Raw genomic sequence first — 23,423 nt, 5'->3', positions numbered from 1 at the left:
AAAACTAAAGAGAGGCAGCTATTTGAAAACCCTAACCCTAACCACAAATACATAAGTTATGTATACAGTCTCCAAGATTTACAGCATTTGACTATGGATGACATATCCAAAACAGTGCAAACCTGTGACAGGCTACAGCCATATCATTATTGCATTCCTAAAACATACCAAGGTTAGGCTGCTACTTAGTATTTCAGACTCTTCCACCTTCCAGGCAAACATTATTTTTCTATAATCAAGAGCTGAGAAAATAACAGCAATTGTTTCCGTCCCCCTCCACACAACGAGAGGCAATACAGTTGAGAAAAGGATGCAGTTGGGCAATTTTAAATCTCTTCTCTCATGTAATTTCCATTCCATCCAATTGAATATGGTGCAAAATGCAGTGGCTAGACTGCACACAGTATATGAGAATACTGTATGTGGATCATTATAATGGAGAGGGATATTTTTGATGCAGGAAAATGTAAACACGTTGCTTGGACAAATATTTAGCGTGACCTATTCCTACACTTGAACAATAGCATTACTGCTAAAACCTGTGTTTGTCCTTCTATTACATATTGAGAAATATCTGCTGTGAAAAATGTCTATTACAGTCTGTTACACTATATACTTTTATTCAAGACATTACATCCACATGGCGTGTGAGTTAAACTCATTGACAGGTTGCTAACATACAAGTCAACGTTCAGTCACATCATCCCAAATGCCAATGATCACAGAATTTGACAGATGTAAAAATAACAAAGATGGTGATGCTGAGGCTTTTGCCCAGTACTGTATTTATGCCTATGTATGCTCAGGCTGTAATGTACATTTTTAAACACTTGAAACTTCTTATCATTATGTAGAGCTGGCTCTTTTAACCCAACATTCAGATATACATTTGAACTAGGCGGGGTGTGGTGTGGTCCAGCAGAATGTCTTCAAAGCAATAGCATGTCATGTAAGATTCGTTTGAACTTGATTTTTGGAAAAAGTGACAGACCTGGCATTACGTCGACTGATATTTCCAGTACAACAGTATATGCAGCTCACTCTGTCCAGGACACTTAAGTCATGATCTTCAGATAACTGATCCAATCAGTGCACATATACTTAGCTGTCTGTACACTATTAAGTATCTGCAACTACACTTAAAGCATGGAGGACTTTCAGGTCCAGTTTTTTTTTTTAAATCAAAATCTAACCTGAAGGATGCTGTAAAAGAAAAAAAGGATTATTGGTGTATAATACAGGCAAATAACCATGTAGAAATACCTACAAAGCTGTTTTGTACTCAAATTAAGATGCATCCACAATAATAAGTTGCCATCTTAAATGTCCACTTGAACAAACCTGCAGATGCATATCACATAACCACTTGTCGTAAACAATAAGCACAAAGTTGAGAAGATCCTCTCAATGGGGGACACCAGGGGTAGTAGATAAGTAGTTTGTTATCAGAATCAGAATCAGAATACTTTATTAATCCCCGGGGGAAATTGTTTTGTTCCATTATCCATGTTGTATTCACCACTGGTACTAATAATGACTAATAATATCAAGGAAGCAAACATATGTGTCAGCAGCATTGTAATTTCAAAAGGTTGTGGTTTCAAAAAATATTATATATCGGTGTATACTTAAACCGAGATAATCTAAAACTTGGGTTCTCAAATATTTTGGGGCCAGGGACGCCCAACAGGGAGGACAACGTCCCATGGCCCCCCGTATAGACTTAACAACAATGCCAAATATGCATAGTTCAACCACCAACTGCACTACTTTGCTACAGCAGCCTGCTATGCCCAGCATCCATCTATCTGCAAAATTGTCCAAACAAATGTGATTGCACTTGCAGTGTTCACAGAATTAACTGCAGTCATGGTGGGGTTTAGAACAGAGTTAAGAACTGGTTCTTGCCTTTGGATGCAATCACTTGCTGATGCAGCATACTGTAACAGTGTATTTTTTATTTTTGCATTTAAAAAACAATGCAGCACAATCGTATAGATCAGTAGTATTGACATTTTATATGTTTTCAATTACCTTGATTTTGTGTGTGGTCCAATTATACTGAGAAAGAAGCTTCAATGAGAATTAGCAGGGAAACAGTGTTGTTTAAAGACAGATGGGCTAAAGAGTTCAGTCAATTTCAAAGTTTGACACTGTTAATTTTACAAGTCACAACTTTATCTGAATGTTTTTTTGCGTGTGAGATGAGCACTGACATGACTGTTTCACCTGAATGAACTCACTTGATGCTCTGCCAGCCAGACTGACTGTGCCTCCCCTCTGGCCTTTCAGTGAAAATAAATTATCCCTGGGTGGCTACTGCATTTTGTACAAAATGGCCTCAAGTCAGCAAGAACTTAATGTCCATTCCAAAGGGCAGGTAAATTAAAAGCCTCACCACAAGGCTATAAGGATGATATTTTTTCCAGCAGCAGGGCATGTGTGTTTCTGTTTTACTGGCGACTAATGCATTCAACACATGCACAAAAATGATTGTATGCATACATGAACATGAAGTTGAAGGGTCACCTTTGACCCAATACTGGCTTGATTGACAAACAGCGACAGACATATTGCTTTCAGAAACTGGGTAGTGAGCGTTCTGTTTTGCATTCCAGCAAAGCTCAATGAAAATATGAATAAAAATGATCATATGTTGTATCACATCACTGTGATCAGTAACCGTCTAGCCAGGCATTTAGAGCGCATATTAAATCCTTCATTTCCTGTGATGTTTTCATTTCAGACCAGACCGTTTCATCTGCACTATGTTTTAGCTGATACAGCACACCAGCATTCTCTGCATGCTATTAAAATATCTACTGTGATAGCTGGGACCACTGCTGTAGTTTTAACATGTTCGCTGGTAAGTCATCCCTCTGTCTAATTAACACATAAACAAATCACTGTCCTATATCTGTAGAGGCCCTTGGGTATAGCTCCATTGTTTCATGCATTTATAACCATTTTTGTCAATGGAAGTTGAAATTCATGAAATTCAAAATGAAAACCTTTCAGAGAACCCTGTTGTTATTCAGTTTTAAGTCAACTGTCAAATCAGCTTAATTCTGCGATTAGTACTGAATAGACAAAATATTCTAGGTTGGTAATGAAGTAGGTTTTAAGGAAATATATATAAACCAATGGGGTGGGTACTGGTAGAAATGTCTCATAGCAGTGCCACAGAGGATTTAACAGCAGCAGCAGCAGCAGAAGGATTTGACAGCCACATGAGGCATGTGAGACATTTGCAAAAGTCTGTTAAACAGACTTTGAAAGCTTTTGCATAGAATTTAATCTGGTCATATAGGCATCAACTTTTAGGTCTCAACGTGTGACCAAAAATATCTGAAGCTGTAGAACCAAGGGGCAGCAGTTCATACATCATTTTTAGACTCTAATATGCTTCAGGAAAATATGCATGATGTGTTATCCTTGAAAAATGCATTTCTTCTGACTGAGAATTTTGGCAGAGTGGAATGGTAAACATGGAGAAAGAAAAGGGGAATTACATTAACATTCTAAAGGCCTATGAGTGGAATTATTGCCCACCCTTAAGGCTGCTGGCTCACCATGATGTCTTCAAGAGGTGACACATTAAGACAGCAGTCCCGCATATTAAATTCTTAATATTAAACCGCTGTCAGATGAGGGATGACATTAATTTCATCACGTCAATGATTATTCTATAGGGCACACTAGCAGGGAACCTTTACCATTTCTTGCTAGCTTGAAATCTGCACCACAGGCAGTTCACCTGTCTAAATATAGAGTAGGGTGGTTTCAAAACAGTGAGGCACATTTTCCAAACATATCTTAATTCTTTGTAAATTATATATATCAGATATTCCAAAAACTCACCTGCCATCCATCAACTTACTGCTCTGAATACAAACTGTATACAAAAATACCCTACCAGCATACCAAGTTAAAAATGCCTCTGAAGCTCAAAAGACGGACGCACCACTCAAAGGGCCTATGGAGAGTGACTTCTCCCTGACCACAGAGTAACCTATAATTGGTGGCCCAATATCAGCGCGCTTAAAAACACTGCTTACAACATGCATGTTTCAAAATAGAAGGTGGTGTGATGGGGCTGAGCCACACTAGGCAGAGTAAGGTGGAGCTTTGTGGCTTGAATGTGCTTCACTTACACTATATGCTACGAAGAAGACATGCAAGCATCGGAAACGGCCACTTAAAAACACGTAATGCATTCAAATCCTTACTTTCACTGTGAGAGTTGTTATAGTTGTCCAAGTGACTAACGTAAATTCTGCTGAAAGCAGCTTATTAAGGCTGGGGGGAAATAATTAAATAGTCATATATAGTTATTTGTTTCGACAATTTTAATAAGTTTTCTCTCCCAGAATTTCTACTGGCTTGATGAATTTACCTCAAAAAGTATTAGAAGTTCTGTACATCACGGTTTGAAGCATGTTAATTTAAATGCTCACATTTGGCTGTGTCCTGTTTTAAGGCTCTATTAAATACATTTTATTTTGGACCAGCATTTTATTTTAACACTTAGTCAGCAAAGCTAAACACTTTTTACTCTTGGTCTTGTTGCACTTACTCATTATAGTAGGGAATTTGCACACAATGTTAAATGACAAATATGTTTAAAAAACAAATTGAAATTAAATTAATTAATTAATTTTCTTCTTTTTGATCAATGCTACATTAACAAGAGGGGGCAGTATTCACAGTATTCATTTGTAATGTATAGCTATTAAATCACTCATATAATAACATTTGTATATTTTTTTGTTTTTCTATTCCAGAAAGTTATGAGTGAAAGAAGACATTAAATACTTAGGATGTAATGTGTATAGAAACTCAATATAACCATACAAACACTTCATGTAACTGTGTATATCGTGATGCTTAAGAATAAAGTAAAGGGTTTAACAAAAAAAAAAGAAAAGAAAAGAAAAAAAATTAACGCACAGAACAAAACACAAGTTTCCGACTGAGGTGATTCAAATGAAAATGTCAGTTCAACCTTTTCCACTTTCACTTATTATGAGATCGTTTTGGCAATAATACAAAAGAGATAAAAACAAGTTTAATCTACAAACTATGAGGGCAGGAAAGTTGGGGAGAGGGAGTGTGTGTGTGCTTGTGCGTGTGTGTGTGTCCCTTCTTAGGAGCCTTTGAGCAAGCTCCTGAACCAACAGATGAGCAGTGGACACCTGCTACAGCCGTAGTTGTATTCGGCATTTTCCAGGTGAGAAAATAAATAAATGTATGTGTGAGGCAAGACGTTCCAGGTAATCTGACCTCGTTAAAGAAAGAGTAAAGCTCACACAGAGTGGTCCTGTTGCACATATATGTTAGTTATGGAGGTCTACTTACATATATTAACTTGTTTTTATGGTCAAAAACCTCCTAGTTGCTGTAAACGAGCCGATAGAAATCCTCTTTTCTGACGCAGTTCCCCAGCCGCGATATTTCAGACTCAACTCTCACCCCCAGAAGACGGACTGAGTTGTGATTGGCCAGCCAGCGTAGAGGCTTCCCAACTGTCTTGTGATTGGCCAATACCCGGAAGTGACATATTCAGCACACCCGCTCTCAGAAGCGAAGCTCTGTCACTTAACGACTCCCCGCCGTAGTCCCTTTTATGACTTTGACTCGGAGTCAGACCCAGAGTCAGAAGACACTGTCGCTCGTGAAACACCTCCACAACGGACGTTATTCTTCTTCTGCGGTTCAATTTACGCAACCGAAGTGCCCGGACTAGTGCCCGGAGCAGGACGATCTGCTGTTCCGGAGAACCGCTGTTTACATAACCGGACCAGGTTTTTTCAGAGATCTCGCTGAGCCCGAGATTACAACACAACACAGCGTTCTCAGCAGTGGCTGAACTGTTTGTTTAGAACCTTCAGGGCTTCTTAAACAAGGTAAGGACGCAGATACACACTAAAAAACAGCATTAATTGGAACTTCCGGTCTAGGTCCGCTTTAAATTCATAATTACCAATTCAATAGTGTCAACAGTGAAGCACTGCGTCATTCTGTACAGATCATACAAGGTGATATCATTTATTTGAGATGTCTGTGGAGTTTAGGGACTTGAAGGTGGATATACAATATATACATATTGTATTTTGTACATTTAAAATTAGCCTCGTCACAGATAAAACACGTTTCATTTATGTTATCTCAATGAAAATGTGAAAAAAAAATTAGAGAATATATTTTTCTTGCTGTGTTGCAGTCTAAAATTAATACTCAAAAAAATATCAGAAAATAAGGTCTAAAGTAATAAGTAAAGCTGCTTTATAATTGTAAATTACATAAGCACATGCTTAAAATCCATCCTATTAGCATATGAAAGTACATATGGGTTATCAGCGATACTTGCTTGACTCCAACACTAGGGTTTTTTGTCTCACTGTGCCAAAGTCATTTTACTGATTAAAAGTCAAACAAGACACCAGGGGGAAAAGGGCTGAAGAGAGAGGATGGCGAGAGGCTGTGTGAAGCACTCCCATTCTACCCTTCCCCCCCCCCGTTCTGAACAGTAGCAGATGACAATAGCTTCTAAACCAGGGCACGCCAGACATCCTGACAAAGGCAGGCTCCTCCCAAGCTGCTGAATCCCTGTTCCCAAATAAACATAGCCACAGGGAGAGGGTAAGAGTCGAGATGCGGCGCCTGCCATGTCCAAACAACCTGCAAAATGAGTCCTTCTGCCCAGAAGCAAAGCGTTCTACCAGCAAACCATTAAATGCATGCTGGACATGGAAAATCTATCGACACACTGCACGGCTCAAATGCATTCTGCCAAATTAGGGTTGCAACAGAAATTATGTCACAATCAATATTAGAAATATATACATCCAAACAAATCAGAATGCCAAGATAATAAACCTCATAATAAAGCAGCAGCATATTGTAAATGCCATGTAGATCTTACTCACATGTATGCAGGTGAAAGGGGTGAGGACCTGGATGTCTTAAGAACTGGCACTGGGAATTTCCAGCTGACAGGAGAACCGCTTTTCCATTTCAACGGCATGTTGTTGTCACCAGAATGGTGCTACAGCAATACCAATAGCAAATACCATTTCCATGAAAAGGTTTCCGATGCAGTCTTCCATCCCACTCTGCCCACACCATTTAAGGGGGAGGGAGAGCAGCAGCAGCAGGTATAGAAATAAACTGATAGAGGCAGTGCAGGCTACAGTCAGGGTTGTGACTTTAGCAGCAGGACTGAGAAGCCAATAGACTGCATCCACCACGACTGCTTGCCCTGCTGCATTCACTGATGTCTCGTGGCAGGAGGGGGAAGAAGCCCTGCCTTCCCATCACCCTGTCAGGTTCTGTGAATAGCCCAGTAGCTAAGCAACAGTGCCACCTTGTTAAAGGAGTTGTGATTACAACCCTTTGCTTGCCATGGAAATAAGAAAGAAGGATGATATACTAGAAGAAGTAGAAGCACAAAAACTATAATGAATTATTAAATTTTTTTTTATTAATTAATAACAGTTACAGTGCTAAAATTAAATCTGTCCAAGTAACTATTATTTTCTGATAACAAAAACCGAAATGGCATAATTTCAGAGTGGTTGTAGATATTAAGCAATAAATAAACAAATAATTATAAAAATGAATTACTAATAAAAAAAAAAATAAACTGTTATTTCTTGTAAATGGGCTTAACTTATTGACTATTTTGGACACAAACATATTTTGTTTACCAACTAACCAAAAACATCACACAGCACATCAGTGTCAGCCTCAAAAATCCAGTATGAGGCCATTTTATTAATTTAATAATTCACTAATTAAAAAAAAAAAAAAAGAAGAATTCCTTCATTTCAGATACAATTTTCAATTTTGTGATTAATGCAAACATAAATTGAGCACTGTTCTGAGCACACATCAACTCAACAGACCAATGCGCTTCAGATTCTGGGAATTTCTGTGAGGTATGGAGCACTGAAAGGGTTTCCAACTTCAGATTCCTGGGCACAAACATCTCAGAGGATTTCTCATGGACTACAAACATCACCACAGTAGTGAAGAAGGCCCAGCATCAACTCTACTTTCTGAGGATCCTCAGGACAAACACCCTAGAGGAGAAGCTGCTGCTGTCCTTCTACCGCTGCTCCATCGAGAGTGTGTTGGCATACTGTATAACCACATGGTATGTTAACTGCACTGCATTGGACAGGACAGCCCTTCAGAGGGTCATCAACACTGCCCAAAAAAATCACCGGCTGCCCTCTGCCCTCTGCCCTCCCTGAATGACATCTTTAGCTCTCGCTGCCTGGGCGGGGCAGCCAACATCCTGGATACAACCTGTTCCACCTGCTGCCCTCTGGTAGACGGTACAAGTTCCTTTAAAACTCGCACAAACAGACTCAGGAACAACTTCTACCGCTCAGCCATACGTGAAATGAATAACACAAATAAGGATAAATACACACATTCAATCACACCTCATTTCCAAGCACCTTAAAAAATGTGCACTATTAATAACTAGATAATACTACAAAACCTTTTACCTGTGCTGCTTCTCTATTTATTTGTATTATCTGTATGTTACTTGTGTATTTCTTCATTGTTTTATACATCTTTTTTTTTTACCCTTCTTTTATATTTTATATTTGAAATCATATCTGAAAGTCAGAAGACACTGTCACTCGTGAAACACCTCCACAACGGACGTTCTTCTTCTTCTTCTGCCCAGACTAGTGCCCGGAGCAGGAGATCTGCTGTTCAGGAGACGGGCTCCTTACGTCATGATACCAGGATTTTTCAGACCGCTTGCAGAGCCCGAGAATACAATAAAACCAGGCGTTCTCAGCAGTGGCTGAACTGTTTGTTTGGAAACTTTAGGGCTTCATAAACGAGGTAATGGCGCAGATACACAGCAAAAATCGGTGTTAATTGGAACTACCGGTCTATGGAAGCTGTAACGCTCAAGAAAAACTGCCAAATATATCACCCCATCTGTCAGTTTTCCTTACACTTGAAGTCACAGGAACAAAGCAGCAGCGCAATGGATAATGATAACTGTGTGAAGCAAAAACCTCTTTAAATCAAGTTAAAATGTCCAATGTATAAGAATTCACTGCTCAGGCAAGTGCCTAAGATGATGTAAGACCTTAAGTGGCTACTTTGTTATATGTTGGATGCTGTAATCATCCGACTGTAATCATATTATGCGTGTTAACTGCTGAGAATCAACATCAGCACTAGAACCGCTAAAATTCCTTGCATAACAAGGGTCATGACAGAGTTGACGGAGTTTCAGAACTACTGCTGGGATAATGATATATTAGCCATTTATAAGCACAGAACATTCAGGTGGTGAAGAATGTCCCAATTTGTTTATTTATGACTGCTAAGAGTCATCCTGTGACTCTCACCCTGGATTTCCACTGGACGCGGAACGGCCGCGGAACGGCAGCGGCGCGGTCGCAAATCGCTTCCATTCTAATCAATGAGAGCATTCCCACCGGCCACGCTGCGGCGCGTCTCAGCAGCGTCCCAGAAGCGGCTCGCCGCGCCGCAGCGCTATCGATAGGAATCAGTTCTATTTTTTCCGTTGCCGCTGCTGAACCTCGTAAATTTCAATGAAGCAGATCGCACAAGACAGGAAGTCCGACACAGAATCAAAGTAAAACATTTCCGACCCCCTTACAAAATAAAACACAATACGCAGGTCATATAGCCTGTCACAACTTCACATCAACATTATGTCGTGACCGGTGCTGCCAGGTTAACAGTCAATTAATCAGAGCGTCTCTGAGAGTCATAATGTATGACGAGAGACTGATTGTTGAAGTGGAGAAACATAAAATCATTTATGACACCAGATCAACAGTTCTTCCACGTCAGAGAATGAAAAGAAGCTGTGTTGTTGTTGTTTACTTTATACACACAGTCTATCGCTGGATCTCGCGAACTCGCGTACGTTCGATATTATCGCGCGATCTTCCGTGAATACCGCCGGCTCCCAAGGCTCCGCGCCGCTGCCGTAACGCGCCCGGTGGGGATTGCCGCCGGGCAGAGGACGAAGCAGAACCGCGCCGCTGCCGTTGCCACCTTACTTGCAATCTAATCAAACCAGGGATTATCTGATTAACACCTCAGATTCCAAGTGGAAATCATTTCTTCTTGTGGACTGATACAAAGACTACTACAATGTATGCAGTATAATGAAAGGCGTACCATCAGTCGTCTTGCCAAAATTCGCTTTAAGCAATGAAACAAAAAAATCATACTGTCAAGACAGCTGTCTCTTAACAGCTTCTGTTTTACTAGCTTTCTGTTTTGGCATGGCTTGTGAGCAATTAAGCAAAATACAGCATGTTTCGCTAAAGCAAATCATTACATATTATCACAGCGGCCAAGGGCATAATGTAAGATGCTGCACGTTACCTGTCATGCAGTCCAATGGGCATTGTCTCCCCTCTGTGTACAGGGTGCTCCATACCCTCACCTAAAAACAGAAACATGGCACTTTTTTACTTGGCTGGAGAAGATGGAGTTTACAGCAGGATAATGGTGGAGAAAGCTACCTTGAGCAATGCCCCATCCATGTTCAACACATAGACTTTACACACTTTGTTCTATGTGTTGTGAATAAATTGAGAAATCCTGCACTTTTAACATTTCACGGATGTTTTGTTTTCTTCAGTTAGACAGATATTGTGATGTATCTCTAGGGCCCGGTTTTTCAAAAGGGTTGATCCTTATTTTTGCTATCCATGATCACGTAATCCATCTTACTTTTGAGACGGTTTTTCAAAGCAACATCGGATTGGATCAATCTGATCCCAATAGAAACTTTTCAGGATCACCAAATCTGGTTAACCAGAGCTCTGTGCTGACAATGAGCCCTCTGCAGACCATGACCAACCTCCTGCATTCTGCCAGAACAAGCAAACAGGACGTGCAACAGGGGACACAATAGTTAAACACCATTTCTGATTTTGATTAGTTTTGGATTTCAAAACCAGCGATGCCATTGCCATTGCTTTGTTATTCTGTTTTTTTTATTGCATGCATCACCAAAAAATAATCTAAAAACAAAACAAAAACATTTCTGATTGTGATGAATACACATTAATTAGTGACAGAATTAAATATATTATTTGTGGTCAATATTGACAGCTGTTTAGGCGATTATTTTATGAGGCCAAACGCTTTCTGCTTTGCTGTAGGCCTATACTGAAGGGCTGAATACGTTATAGCCTAGCTAATCACTGTTGCCTGGTGGATGAACAAATCAAATTAAAACTAAACTAAAATTGAGTATCGTGAGGTACCCTGTGATTCTCACCCCTTGATAGTGACCTGGATCCAGGTACAAGATTATTATTATCAACAACAACAAAAAACACCTACGTTGTGAGAGGGGAGTTTCAAACATTTTTTTGGAAAATTAAATAAATAAAGATATACTAGTACCCCTTCCTTAATTTATGTGCTCAGTTAAATTGTTAAACTTGATTTACAACCAGCCTGGCTGTGGCTTTGAAAAGCTCTTCTTCCAATCACCCATGTTGGTGAGAATGAACGGCCATGGCATGTCTTTGAGCTCAATGAGTGCTTTCTCTAATTTTAGACACAGAAGTTTATGGCAAAGAGTGTGTGTCTTTGTGGACTCATTATCTCCTGCTTGACTGTGACAGTTGCATCATATTTCTATAACTTGTTGCTTTACACAGAACTGGGCTAATGTGAGCTAAAAATATCTGTATATCGCGTCACGTGACAGAAAAAGCATCCGTGTCATGTGGAAAAAAAATAAAGTAACATTGTGAACAAAACAATGAACGCGCTGTTGTTTGTTAAAGAATGATAACAGGCACACACATGTATTAGTATAGGGTAAAGTTTCTTTGAAGCTTGTTGTCATTCTAACACTTTTAGAATGACAAATCACAATTTTAGTGACGCCTATGCAAATTGCTGTTAACTCTCAGGGGTTAGTTTATATAAAGCCAAGTGCGACATGTTGGGAGAAACTTAAGTCCACGGCGATTAAGCCGACTTGTTAGCAAAGGCTTTGTGATAACATAACTCAATGTTAGTATATTTATGAGCCGCAAGAAAACTTTGTTTCGTCGCAGGAGGCAGCGCTGTCAGTTAGGCATTACATTGCTTTATTTTCCAGCCATGCTTTCCCTCAACACTGTCGTTTACATCCACAGTGAGTAGAGGCTAAAGCTAACTAGCTAAGCTAACCCATTTTTACATTCACATTAGCTAGCTCGAAACAACGTTAGACAAGAAGAGTCGGCTGTAATACGCTCGTTAAGTTGGCCATAGTTAACTATCCAGTGCTAGCTATGCTATCCCGACTAACAGCAGCGTGAAAGACCGGGCTCTCGACAGGAGTTAGTTTGGTTAGTTGTTAGTTAGTCTGGTTGGTCGGTCTGCCACCATCAGCAAATGACACTAACTGACTGTCATCCGGATATTTGACGAGCGTCACACTCTATAAACGGAATTAAAATAAGTGAATGTACAATAATTGAATTTTGTAAAGTTGGAAAGACAGATGTCATACCTTCAACACCACACAACGTTAACAAGCGTCCTTGTTTTCTTTCCCCAAGCCCCTCAAATCCACTTACACCACCACTGGAGCCTCCTTCCTTGTGTCGGCCAATCAGAATATCGCTTACTGGGAGAGCAGCAGCACCCGAACTTTCCATTGGTGAAAGAGTATGGCAATCTCTTGTCATTGGCTCAAAACTCCCGTTACTAAATAAAGTGTCTCTAAAGAAGAGTCCTTCTGCTTTGAGTCCTCCTCTCTCTGAGTGAGTGTTTAAACCTGGAGCGTTCGTTCCAAATTCAGAGAGGAAGAAACATCTCCACATGTAAATGTCACATCATAGTAGCTAATACTGTTGTTATGTTATGAACACAATGGCATCGTGGGATTGTGATAATATATAATCTGTGCATCAGTGTCTGAAATGCAGTAATATTGAAAACATGCATACCCAACCAAACCAACTCAAGCATAAATTACTAATTTAATGGCTTAAATTTCTTCTACTCGCTGTTAATGATGCAGATGTTTAAAGATCCTTAGAGCATTACATGCCCACTTAATCCTAAACATATTTCTGGGTAATATTTGGGTGGAATGTACCTTTACTAGTACTAGTACTTAATAGATTATCAAAAAATAAGAAAGAGACAACCCTAAGAAGCCAAGTACAAAATCTCTCATGAGGGAATGCAGAGCAAACTGTGAGTTTAGGGTTTAGTCAACAACATTTAAATGACTGACTTTTGGCAGCTTGAAGAATTAAAAATAATTACCCTTTGCAATTAAGATTCAAGCTGTGTTTGATGACATTAATGCCACCACGGCCTTTAATTACAATATGACCGAAACAAAAAATAATGTATGCATTCATTAAAATGCACACCGACTCCTTCAATAATCACTCCTACACCAACTCCACCTTCTTGTCCTCTCAAATCATTTAAAGTGTAAGCTAATTATTAATCAGCTGATGCAATGATCCTGAACAAAGCCTGCTTTGACTGAATAATAAACAGACTCGACAATGTTGCTCTATACAGTTCTGGATAATGTGTGAACGCAACATACAGCTGCTCATTTGTTTTACTAGATTGCACTTTTTAAAAAAAATTTAAAAAGTCTGTTCATGTTATGTAGTAAAATGTATAGTTTTGTATAGTTATATATGTATAGTGGTGAATGATTTGGAGAAAAAATCCACTTGTGATTTTCTTGACAGCTATTGTGATTGCAGTATAAGCTTTATTTACTTAAGTTCGATATTCAATGTGTAATAGAATTTGCTATGATGGAGCGTATGACACCATTGAAAATACTACTGTAATGCAAGGATGTGAACTTAAAGATATTAACTATTTGCAACATATGTTTTTTGGATTGGCATTAATTGGCATTGACATACCTTCAGCTCTGCCTCCTGAAATTTAGATAGAGCCACTGTCTTCCATAGGAGGTAATAATGTGACAATCACATCCAGGGAAATGCACATAAGATACTGTACCCACATTGATTACTATATTGTAGATGCAGGCCAATATATATGGAAATAAATGTGTCCAAAACAAGGAAACACTTGATCTCTGCAACATGTTTACCTTTGTTGGATTATGGTGACCTACTTTTCTTTAATGCACCTGAAAAATGCCTGAAGAGGTTGATTTATTTATTACTAGTCATACATCTCTCTCACTGTTGACAGATTTACTCTCTGGATGACGTTTGTATTTAACCCACTGCACCTTATGCAAATATGTATAATTTTTCTTATGGTTTTATTTTCAAATTTGATTTTATTGTATGTAAATGCACCAAAACACCAAGTCAAATTCCTTGTTTATGTAAATGCATGTGAACATATTCTCCTTCTTCTTTCAGTTTTTCACAGCAGATAATCTGCCTCCATCTTGCCCTATTCCTTTTGTCAGTTTGAACCCCTGCCCTGAGGGGATAAATAAAGTATCTGTGGCTTCATTCTTCTTCATTACTTCATTGCAGTTATTTGATTAAACCATTGGAAGGCGCTGTTGCCGCGTCATCACCCACAGCTGCCTTCACAGTACATCAGAAGAAGAAGGGCGTCTGTGCCCCTCCCTTTGACTCACACAGTCGTTCGCTGAGGCTGAGATGTATTTTTGTATTAATGGTTTGTTTATGTCGCTGTCCATTGGCTTGACAGCTCATCGGTTGTATAGTGTCGTGGAAACGCGCTTTCGGTGTCAATTTGTACGGACGATAGTTTTCCGCGAATCAAAGAGCTTCTAGGTTTTGCCCAGTCCTACGAGTAGATTACATTTGTTAGCCTAGCATCCTCTTATGTTATGACGTGACGTTAGACAGGAAAGTGTTTGTTTGACGACACCGGGGCCACGTTTTTGTTCCCCCAAAAAACTTTAAATCAATACGGTTTTATCGTTAAGACGAGCACATGTATTCAATACGTGAGCCGCTCGCAGGTTAGGCGTCCACAGCCAGTTGGCGACTTCAACTCAGACTAGCAAGCGGGCTAATTTCACGTTAGCATGGCGTCAGATACAAGTGACACCGAGGAATTCTATGATGCAGCCGAGGACGTTAATTTCACCCCATCTCCAAAAGTGTAAGGAAACACTTTGTGCTACCTTGATACGAGTGACTTCTACGTGTTTTTAGTACATCTGCCATTAGTTAAAGGTGCTCAGCCAACTTAGCTCTGGCAGCTAAGTGGATAACATTAAAATATGCAGCTTGATTACCAGTATGTGTTATGTTAACTCGGCTATTTGAACGAAAAATATAGGCACATGCAGCAATGTATTATTTATATTAATCAACTGAATTGTGTTGTATATTACTGTTTCTCTACTTCTTCGGGTCACCAGTGGTTTGACAGCTCACAGAGTCTGAATCACATGATGTTATTCCCGACATGTTGGGAGAGTAGGGTGATGTTTGTTTGCCGGAACAGGTTCTTTTGAACAGTCTCCATACTGTTATTTTACTGTAAGTCAGTGTGGGAGCTTGTTTTTTGCTCGGGGCTATAACGATGACAGAATAGTTTAATCCATACGAGCAAACCTTAGCGAAGGCCTCTCACTTTCCCACAGGATCGAGACACTCCCCTATTTTACAATCCAGGTTAACAATTATTCAAAAATAATCTCCAATCCGTGCTTGAATCGGCTCCTCTAATGCAAAATGTAACCTCTACCATGGTCACGCAGTCTCTCACGGTGCTAAGATTAAATCTAATAAATTCTTCCACGGGGCATAAACTCCATCATCAGACGATTTCATTTAAAATCAGCCCTTTGCTTTTTCAATTATTCTTCTCACAACCGTTACAAAATAGTGTAGGGATTATAACCTGTTTATAATATATTTGATGGCAAAAAAAACCTCCTTAATGAACCACCGTTTGAATGTAAGTGGTTGTTAATCATTCAGAATATCACTGAATCATAAACCATCATTGTTTATGCCTTTCTTACGGACTTATGTCAGTAAATGTCATAACCTCAATTAGGGAGATTTGGGTTTAAATAATTGATTGAAAAGAGTATAGAATAACTCTCACAGTAATTTGATATGGCCTTTGTTTGCATTTTTGAACGTTATCTCTGTGTGTTCTAGGTCTCCTGCAAAGTTCGTCATTCCTTCACCCAAGGTATGTTTATTGTTGACACAAGGCAGTCCAAGTGCTGATTCTGATTTAAAATCTTTTTTGAAATGTTTATAGGTAGGTTGTGTTTGTTACTTAGCAAAAGCATGTTTGTTTAGTACTTTCCCGTCCCCTAGGTATCAATTGTGGCTATTTGAATGAACCCTACTAATAAAATACACTGCTCTAACATTACTGTACGTGTGCTATCTAGAGGTGACTGCAGTGATCTTTAGTGACTTGCAAATATTGACACAGTCTGTTCAGTCATGACGAGTAATATTCAACTCTTTGCCATGTTGCCTGCCTCCTTCACTGGTATAACCGTCCTGACAGCTCGAAAAATGGAAATGAAATGGAAATGACTCATCTGGTTCTGTCTGCCCATCCTACAGACAGTTACAGTTGGAATTTAAATGATATTTGCGTGAGCTAGAATGCAATTAAGATGTCCTCTAACTGACAAGCTGTTGTTGGAATACACCCAGGAGTGAATCTTACACACAGATTAGCATTAGCCCTGCCCCGCAAAATCAGATTTTGGAGTAATTAAAAGGTGAGCTGTAATAGAGGGCAAAGGTCACAAGAAAGAAAGTGGCTTATTTTCAGTTTGTTACCACTATTCTACAAAAATGCTTCACCCTAAGTTGTTTGCAGGCCTCAATGTTCATCAAACCTGGGCTGTGAATGAGCCGTTTTGTGTGTGTGTGTGTGTGTTGTTGGTAACAATTTTTCATTGTTTTTTTCAACAGCTGTCACAGAGAGCTGATAATATTGCACAAGATGTTAGCTGTGGAGTTGCCACACCGGAGACTCAGCAAGATGATTCCCTAGAGGTAATGGTTTTTCCAATTGTTCCCCATTGGAAGATAAAATAGAAAGAGAATGGTCCAAATAAAATGTATGGCAATGTAGTCAAACTCTCTTTTTTATTTTATATGAGAAAACTCTTGTAAATGTCATAGATCAAATTAAGCCAACAACTTATGATGTGGGCGTCATACTTTTCACGACTCTTCCCCACAGATCATTGACAGCATCATTGAAGAGAGTCAAAAGGGAAGTACTGAGGAGGTTGGTGAAGTGGCTCAACTGTTAGATCAGCTAAACATTGATGTAAGTACAGAATCGGAGCCAAATGAAGAGATAAATGCTCAGGAAGTATCTGTGGAGGTCGCGGCACCGGCAGTTGGACCACAGCTTGTTGAGAGACAAGAGGAAAGTACATCAACAAACGGAGCATGCTCTATACCTGCCCCTGAACCCACAGATCTCCCAGGGCCATCAGCTTTGTCACGAGAACATGTTCAGCCCCCAGACATCACCAGCACTATAGGGCCCAGTCAGTCGTATGTGGCTGTTGTGGTTGCAGAAGGGGAGCAGGAGCAGAGACCTGCAGACATCTTCGATCAGGTTCCATTTTCAGACGGGCCTGCTGACTCCTCAGACTCCTCGGGACCTACCAAACCCCCACGTCAATTCACTGTAGAGCCAGACATTGTAGCCAGCACCAAAAAGCCTGCTCCCTCCCGCCCGCCTCCTCCAAGTGGAGGTCCTCCACCGAGACCGCCTCCCCCATCATGGCAGGGTCTACCTTCCAAGAAGTCTCAAGAGTGTCTGAGGCCCAGTGGACTGGAAGGTAGACAAAAAAACACACATTTATACTATTCAAAGTTGAGTGTTATGTCGATCTAAAATGTGTTTAACTGTGGAACTATTGAGCAAGTAGGCAAACTGTTTTTGTAGCCGTTATGTTTTACCGCACAACGTAGACTAAATAACCAGTTTGTGTTGTATTCATTTGGGTGAATGCTCAGTGTCTGTCAGTGGAGATGCTCTGGAGCCTTCTGGCCTGGTGTCACCCAGCAGCACAGTCAGGAGTTTAACCAAAGAGCTGCAGCATTCCTTGGATCTGGCCAGTGCCACCAGTGGTGACAAGGTGGTAACGGCACAGGTTAGTGAAGCCGTCTCTTCTTAAGTTTCTCAGAAGTGGAACTCCTCATGAAGTAGCAGTTTCCTTATCTATTGATCTGTTGGACCACTGTTTTTTCAAGGAAAATGAGGATGAACAGGCGTCATCTCAGAGCGGAGGACAAACTCCAGGCCCTCAGCGTCCTCGTTCCAACTCTGGTAGAGAACTGACAGATGAAGTGAGAGTTTTTCTATGTCTTCAACCTCTCGCATGTTTCATCTTCCAAACTTTCCAGTGAACCATATTGACTTTGAATGTTTATGATTGTAAAATAGGAAATCCTGGCGAGTGTGATGATCAAGAATTTGGACACTGGTGAAGAGATCCCTCTAATACAGGCAGAAGAGAAACTTCCAGCTGGGATTAATCCGCTCACTTTGCACATTATGAGGAGGACCAAGGAGTACATTACGTAAGCAGAAAATCATTGACGCTGTTTTCTCTCCCTTAGATAAACTACTTTGTGAGAAACTCAGTGTTGTCGAGGACATATTTCAATGACAATATTGGATGAATGAAGCAAACATCAATTCATGGACAGTGATGGGTTCACAATTCCTATCCAAAAATAAGAAGCAGTCCAGTTTTATAATACACTTGACAAAAAACATCTAAGATGGATAGTTTTATGAATCTAGTGAACGAACCATCAAATCAAATTGTCATGAGAAAGCTTTACAGTGTTTATGTATGAAACATTTTATCAAGCTTCATGTATTTTAACCGTCAATATGTGGTGGGAAAAAAAGGAAGAGGCTGATGAGTTACATTTTTTTTCCACATAGGAATGATGCAGCACAGTCAGATGATGATGACAAGTCTCAGGCTCCACTGACGGACACAGATGGAGGAAAACTGAAACAGAAAACGTAAGGATTAGTTAGTGATTCTTTGTAGCCTGTTGCTGGAAATTAATTCCCCCCCTCTCTCTAAACACCGTGTCTAATGTTATATATCCTAGGACTCAATTAAAGAAATTCCTTGGCAAATCTGTGAAGAAAGCCAAGCATTTTGCTGAGGAGTATGGAGAGAAGGCAGTCAACAAAGTAAAAAGTGTGCGTGATGAAGGTAAAAGAACAGACATTTAAAGCTAATAAGCTAAAGTTGTGTTTTGTGTATATTTAATACTGGCACCAATCTACTATAAACATATACTTCACAATTGGGGTTTTATTGTACAGCTAGATGTTGCCAGTGAAAGAGCTTTGGATGCAACTACTTCTAGATCAAGCTCTACATAATTGTGACTGTTAGCATGGAGCAGCTGTTAAATGAGTCAGACTGAGCTGCTACATCTATTTCAAAGGATTTGCCAACTTGCCCGCACAGGCTTTTGAAATATTAATGCTTCTGTGGACGTGAAGCCTTTCATAATTTAGCATTTTTGTTGTTGCTGGGCTCAGTGTTTCACACAGATCAGGACGATCCGTCGTCAAGTGATGATGAGGGAATGCCTTACACCAGGCCTGCCAAATTCAAGGCTGCACACAGCTTCAAGGGTCCATTCGACTTTGATCAGATTAAAGTTGTGCAGGACCTGAGTGGAGAGCACGTGGTAAGTGGATCTCCGACACTGTTAAGACCTGGAAATAATATCCGTTCATCGCGATCGGATCACAAGTTGACTGCATTAAGTAGAAATCTGAAACACTGCCACACTTGTCCACTTGAGATCACTTCTCTCAGGGCAGATGTTAACTCCAGGTCTGAAGGGAAGATGTGTATGAATCAGTGTTTGTTTTTGAACATCTATGTCTCGTCCTCAGGGAGCCGTTTGGACAATGAAGTTCTCTCACTGTGGGAGGCTGCTGGCAACTGCAGGCCAAGATAATGTGGTTCGCATCTGGGTCTTGAAGACTGCCTTTGACTACTTCAATAACATGAGATTAAAGTACAACACTGAAGGTAATTGCAGATTTTGTCTTGGTGATGATTGATTGTTGTTCGGTGCGATTCAATTCTCGGCCTTGGCTGCGGTAAATTTCTTGTTTGGGCTTCTCCAGGTCGAGTTTCACCTTCTCCCTCTCAGGAAAGTTTATGCTCCTCTAAATCTGACACTGATCCTGGGGTGAGTGAAATTGATGACATCTTTGATTTGTGGATTGTCGGTTCAACTTCTCCCTTATAGTTTTTAAATTTTTATCTTAGGCAAGTTGTGTTCCAGAGGACCCAGACACAGAAGACAGGAGTGCCCCGTTCCGTCAAGTCCCTTTCTGCAAGTACAAGGGTCATACAGCTGATCTTTTGGACTTGTCCTGGTCAAAGGTATTTCTTTTATTACCTTGTCTTTACAAATGGTGTTCCTGCCCTTCACACATTTAGACACAGCTTTTTTTTCTCTTTTTTTCCCCCACCCCATCTAGAACTTTTTCCTGCTCTCCTCTTCAATGGATAAAACTGTCCGATTATGGCACATATCCAGGAGAGAGTGTCTCTGCTGCTTTCAGCACATTGATTTTGTCACAGCCATTGCTTTTCATCCCAGAGTAAGTTGACTTGATCTCAGCAAAAAAGTCAGATGTCTATTCATTTAAGTTCCCAGTCTGTATTTATAGTAACACTTCTTTCTTGTTCCTCAGGATGACAGGTACTTTTTAAGCGGCTCTCTCGATGGAAAGTTACGACTCTGGAACATTCCAGACAAGAAGGTGGCGCTTTGGAATGAGGTCGACGGCCAAACGCGTCTCATTACTGCTGCCAACTTCTGCCAAAACGGGAAATACGCTGTGATCGGCACGTATGACGGTCGATGCATCTTCTATGATACAGAGGTAACTGGGTCAAGCTACTCTTTCCTTCTATTAGGTTTCTGTTTTGTTCGTTTGTGTCATTACAACATTGTATTTTCGTGTCACTTAGCGTCTGAAATACCACACCCAAATTCACGTGAGGTCCACCCGAGGCAGGAACAAAGTTGGACGCAAAATCACTGGTATTGAACCGCTGCCTGGGGAAAATAAGGTAAAGTGATTTCCGCAACAGACATCAACCGTATAATGAATGTAGCTAAAATGAGGTTTGTGGAAACAGATTTTGGTGACGTCGAATGATTCCCGCATCCGCCTCTACGACCTCAGGGACTTGTCTCTATCCATGAAGTACAAGGGCTATGTCAACAGCAGCAGCCAGATTAAAGCAAGCTTCAGGTAGTTTGGACTTGATTATTACTTTATCATTAGTATTCATGTTGTAGTAGTCACTGATTTTGTTGTGGGTCTGTCGTCCTCCAGCCATGACTACTCCTTCATAGTCAGTGGGTCAGAAGATAGGTATGTGTACATCTGGAGCACTTACCATGACCTGAGCAAATTCACATCTGTACGACGAGATCGCAACGACTTCTGGGAGGGAATTAAAGGTAGAGTATGCAGGTTTTTTTGGACATCAATAATTGCACAAAAAACATTCAGCATAATGTGAATCAAGTGATCAGAGAGAGAGAGAGAGAGCAACTCTTCTGCAAATTCTCTTGGTTCTGTTTCCAGCCTCTCGACTGAATCGATGCTGCAAAGAAAGCTAGAATTAGTACAATAGATGTAGAATAAGTGCTGGGCACTAGGTTAACACATGATGTGTCCATGACGACTGACCAGAAAAAGACGCATGACACCATGTTTACGTGCCGCGACACTGGAGTCCAGGCATCGTTTACCAGTTAGCTCCGTTTGCTCGTTTAGCGCCGTTAGCGCGCCTACAGTTGAACTGGAGCGGTCTGTTTATTTAATGAAAAGAGCAGCGCTACAAATAACCAGCATAGCTGTGTACTGCGTATGTGTGCCTCTGTTTTTAAAGTTCAGTGTTACTTTAGAGACTCATTTTAACAATCCGGAGTCACGTTAACATGACGCCATGACGTCTTTTTCCAGTCAGTCGTCATGGAAACATGTCATGCGTTAACATTGATGCCGTTAACCGCCGTTAACGTGCCCACCAAATAACCACTAAGTGGTTATTTGCCAGAGTATTGAAGAGTAGTTTCCTCCTCCAATCATCTGTCCTAGATTAAACCAGTCCCTCTATCTGCGAAGCTTGGGTATTTTAACATGTGAATAAAACTCAACAGTTAACGGTTTCCCCATCCCTCTTGATGACTGCAACTTTTACCGGTCCAAGTAATGTGTTATCTTTGGATTGATCTGTCATTAAAGCTTTACTTATCCAACAGCACACAATGCGGTGGTCACCTCAGCCATTTTCGCCCCCCACCCGGGCCTCATTGTCCCAGAGGAATGTATGGGAGAGAAACCAGAAGCAGAGTGTAAGAGCCTGGACTCTACAGACTCTGAAACGATACCCTCAGGTACAATCGCACAGATTCATTCATTCATTTACAGATGACATGTCATCGACTTTTCATTCATTGCTGTCCAACTGAACTGTTTGTAGGAGCCCTTAAGACGGACCACACGGAGGTTCTTCTATCTGCGGATTTCACTGGAGCCATCAAGGTTTTCGTCAACGTTAAAAAGTACTGAGCACTTCTGTGGTCGTCGGCTCTTCTTGTTCAAGCCTGTCTGGTGGACGTCGGTCCTACAGATCCAGAACAAGTCTTCAGGAGTCATCGTCTCCCAGCGACCTAATGGTTATTGCTCCGAGACAAAGAGCAGTCTGAACCTTTTGGGGTGGGTGTAATGGATGGAAGAAACTGACTCTACAAAGCAGACCATGGTGTGGTTTGCTGTCACATTTGTATTTTTTATTTTTAATACCAAGCAACTGTGAATGGTTTGGCATTAGGGAAAAAGAGGCCGGTAAATTGCCAAACCTTTGTGTGTGGTTTGATCAGATGTTCTGACGTTAAGTCACAGCTCAACGGTCAAGACGGAGTATAGCGGTTCGACTATTTGTAATCGTTTTGAGCACCTTACTAGTTTCAGAAAAATTCAGTTTACTCCTCAGAGGTGCGAGACACTGTCCTGTCGGTCACAAATTTCAGTGTGTCCTGTGTTAACACGTGTAACCGTTTGTCTTGAGTGCAAAGTGGTTTAAAATTTCCAAGCTGTTTGTGCCTACAAAATCTACATTGCTTTTCTAAATTCATTTTTGTTCAGGCTTTCCTTTTAAATATACAACACATTTCAATAGATGACAGTGAATAGAGTTTATGGTACAGGAAAACTGTACAGTCACAAATGATTAGGGCTGGGTATCTTAAATTTTCAGTGTACTGGCTCTTAAGTACTTTTGATACATTTCTTTGAACAATGAAAGCACATTTCATTAAATAGTATTGTAAATTTACTATATAACATTGCGCACTTACTGCTTTTGTAAACAAGCAAAT

General features: G+C 40.4%; 2 protein-coding genes across 2 annotated transcripts in view; one reads left to right on the top strand and one right to left on the bottom strand.

Annotated features, from left to right (window-relative positions):
• Positions 1-12,581, bottom strand: part of klhl13 (kelch-like family member 13) — a 33,229-nt gene extending 20,648 nt beyond the window's left edge. The window contains exons 1-2 of the mRNA XM_083890501.1: positions 12,539-12,581; positions 10,402-10,462 (exon numbers count right to left, since the gene is read on the bottom strand). Of these exons, the coding sequence (XP_083746627.1) occupies positions 10,402-10,454 (53 nt within the window). The 5' untranslated portion in view covers positions 10,455-10,462; positions 12,539-12,581. The remainder of the gene's footprint in view (positions 1-10,401; positions 10,463-12,538) is intronic.
• A 2,074-nt stretch (positions 12,582-14,655) lies between these two features.
• On the top strand, positions 14,656-23,369 carry wdr44 (WD repeat domain 44). Its single transcript, XM_083889270.1, is given in 21 exon segments — positions 14,656-15,126; positions 16,140-16,173; positions 16,920-17,003; positions 17,194-17,806; positions 17,985-18,121; positions 18,222-18,317; positions 18,415-18,551; positions 18,925-19,008; positions 19,101-19,207; positions 19,543-19,694; positions 19,906-20,044; positions 20,143-20,207; positions 20,288-20,404; positions 20,503-20,625; positions 20,719-20,910; positions 20,999-21,100; positions 21,170-21,285; positions 21,370-21,497; positions 22,305-22,439; positions 22,526-22,606; positions 22,609-23,369. Coding segments are annotated over 21 exon segments (2,862 nt in total). The 5' UTR covers positions 14,656-15,049; the 3' UTR covers positions 22,752-23,369.
• Positions 23,370-23,423: the final 54 nt, after the last annotated feature.

The sequence above is a fragment of the Microchirus variegatus genome, assembly GCF_963457635.1.
Source record: "Microchirus variegatus genome assembly, chromosome: 5".
NCBI classification, from domain to species: Eukaryota; Metazoa; Chordata; class Actinopteri; order Pleuronectiformes; family Soleidae; genus Microchirus; species Microchirus variegatus.
The sequence above is the reverse complement of the archived record's forward strand: the minus strand, read 5'-3'. Positions and strand labels throughout refer to the sequence as shown.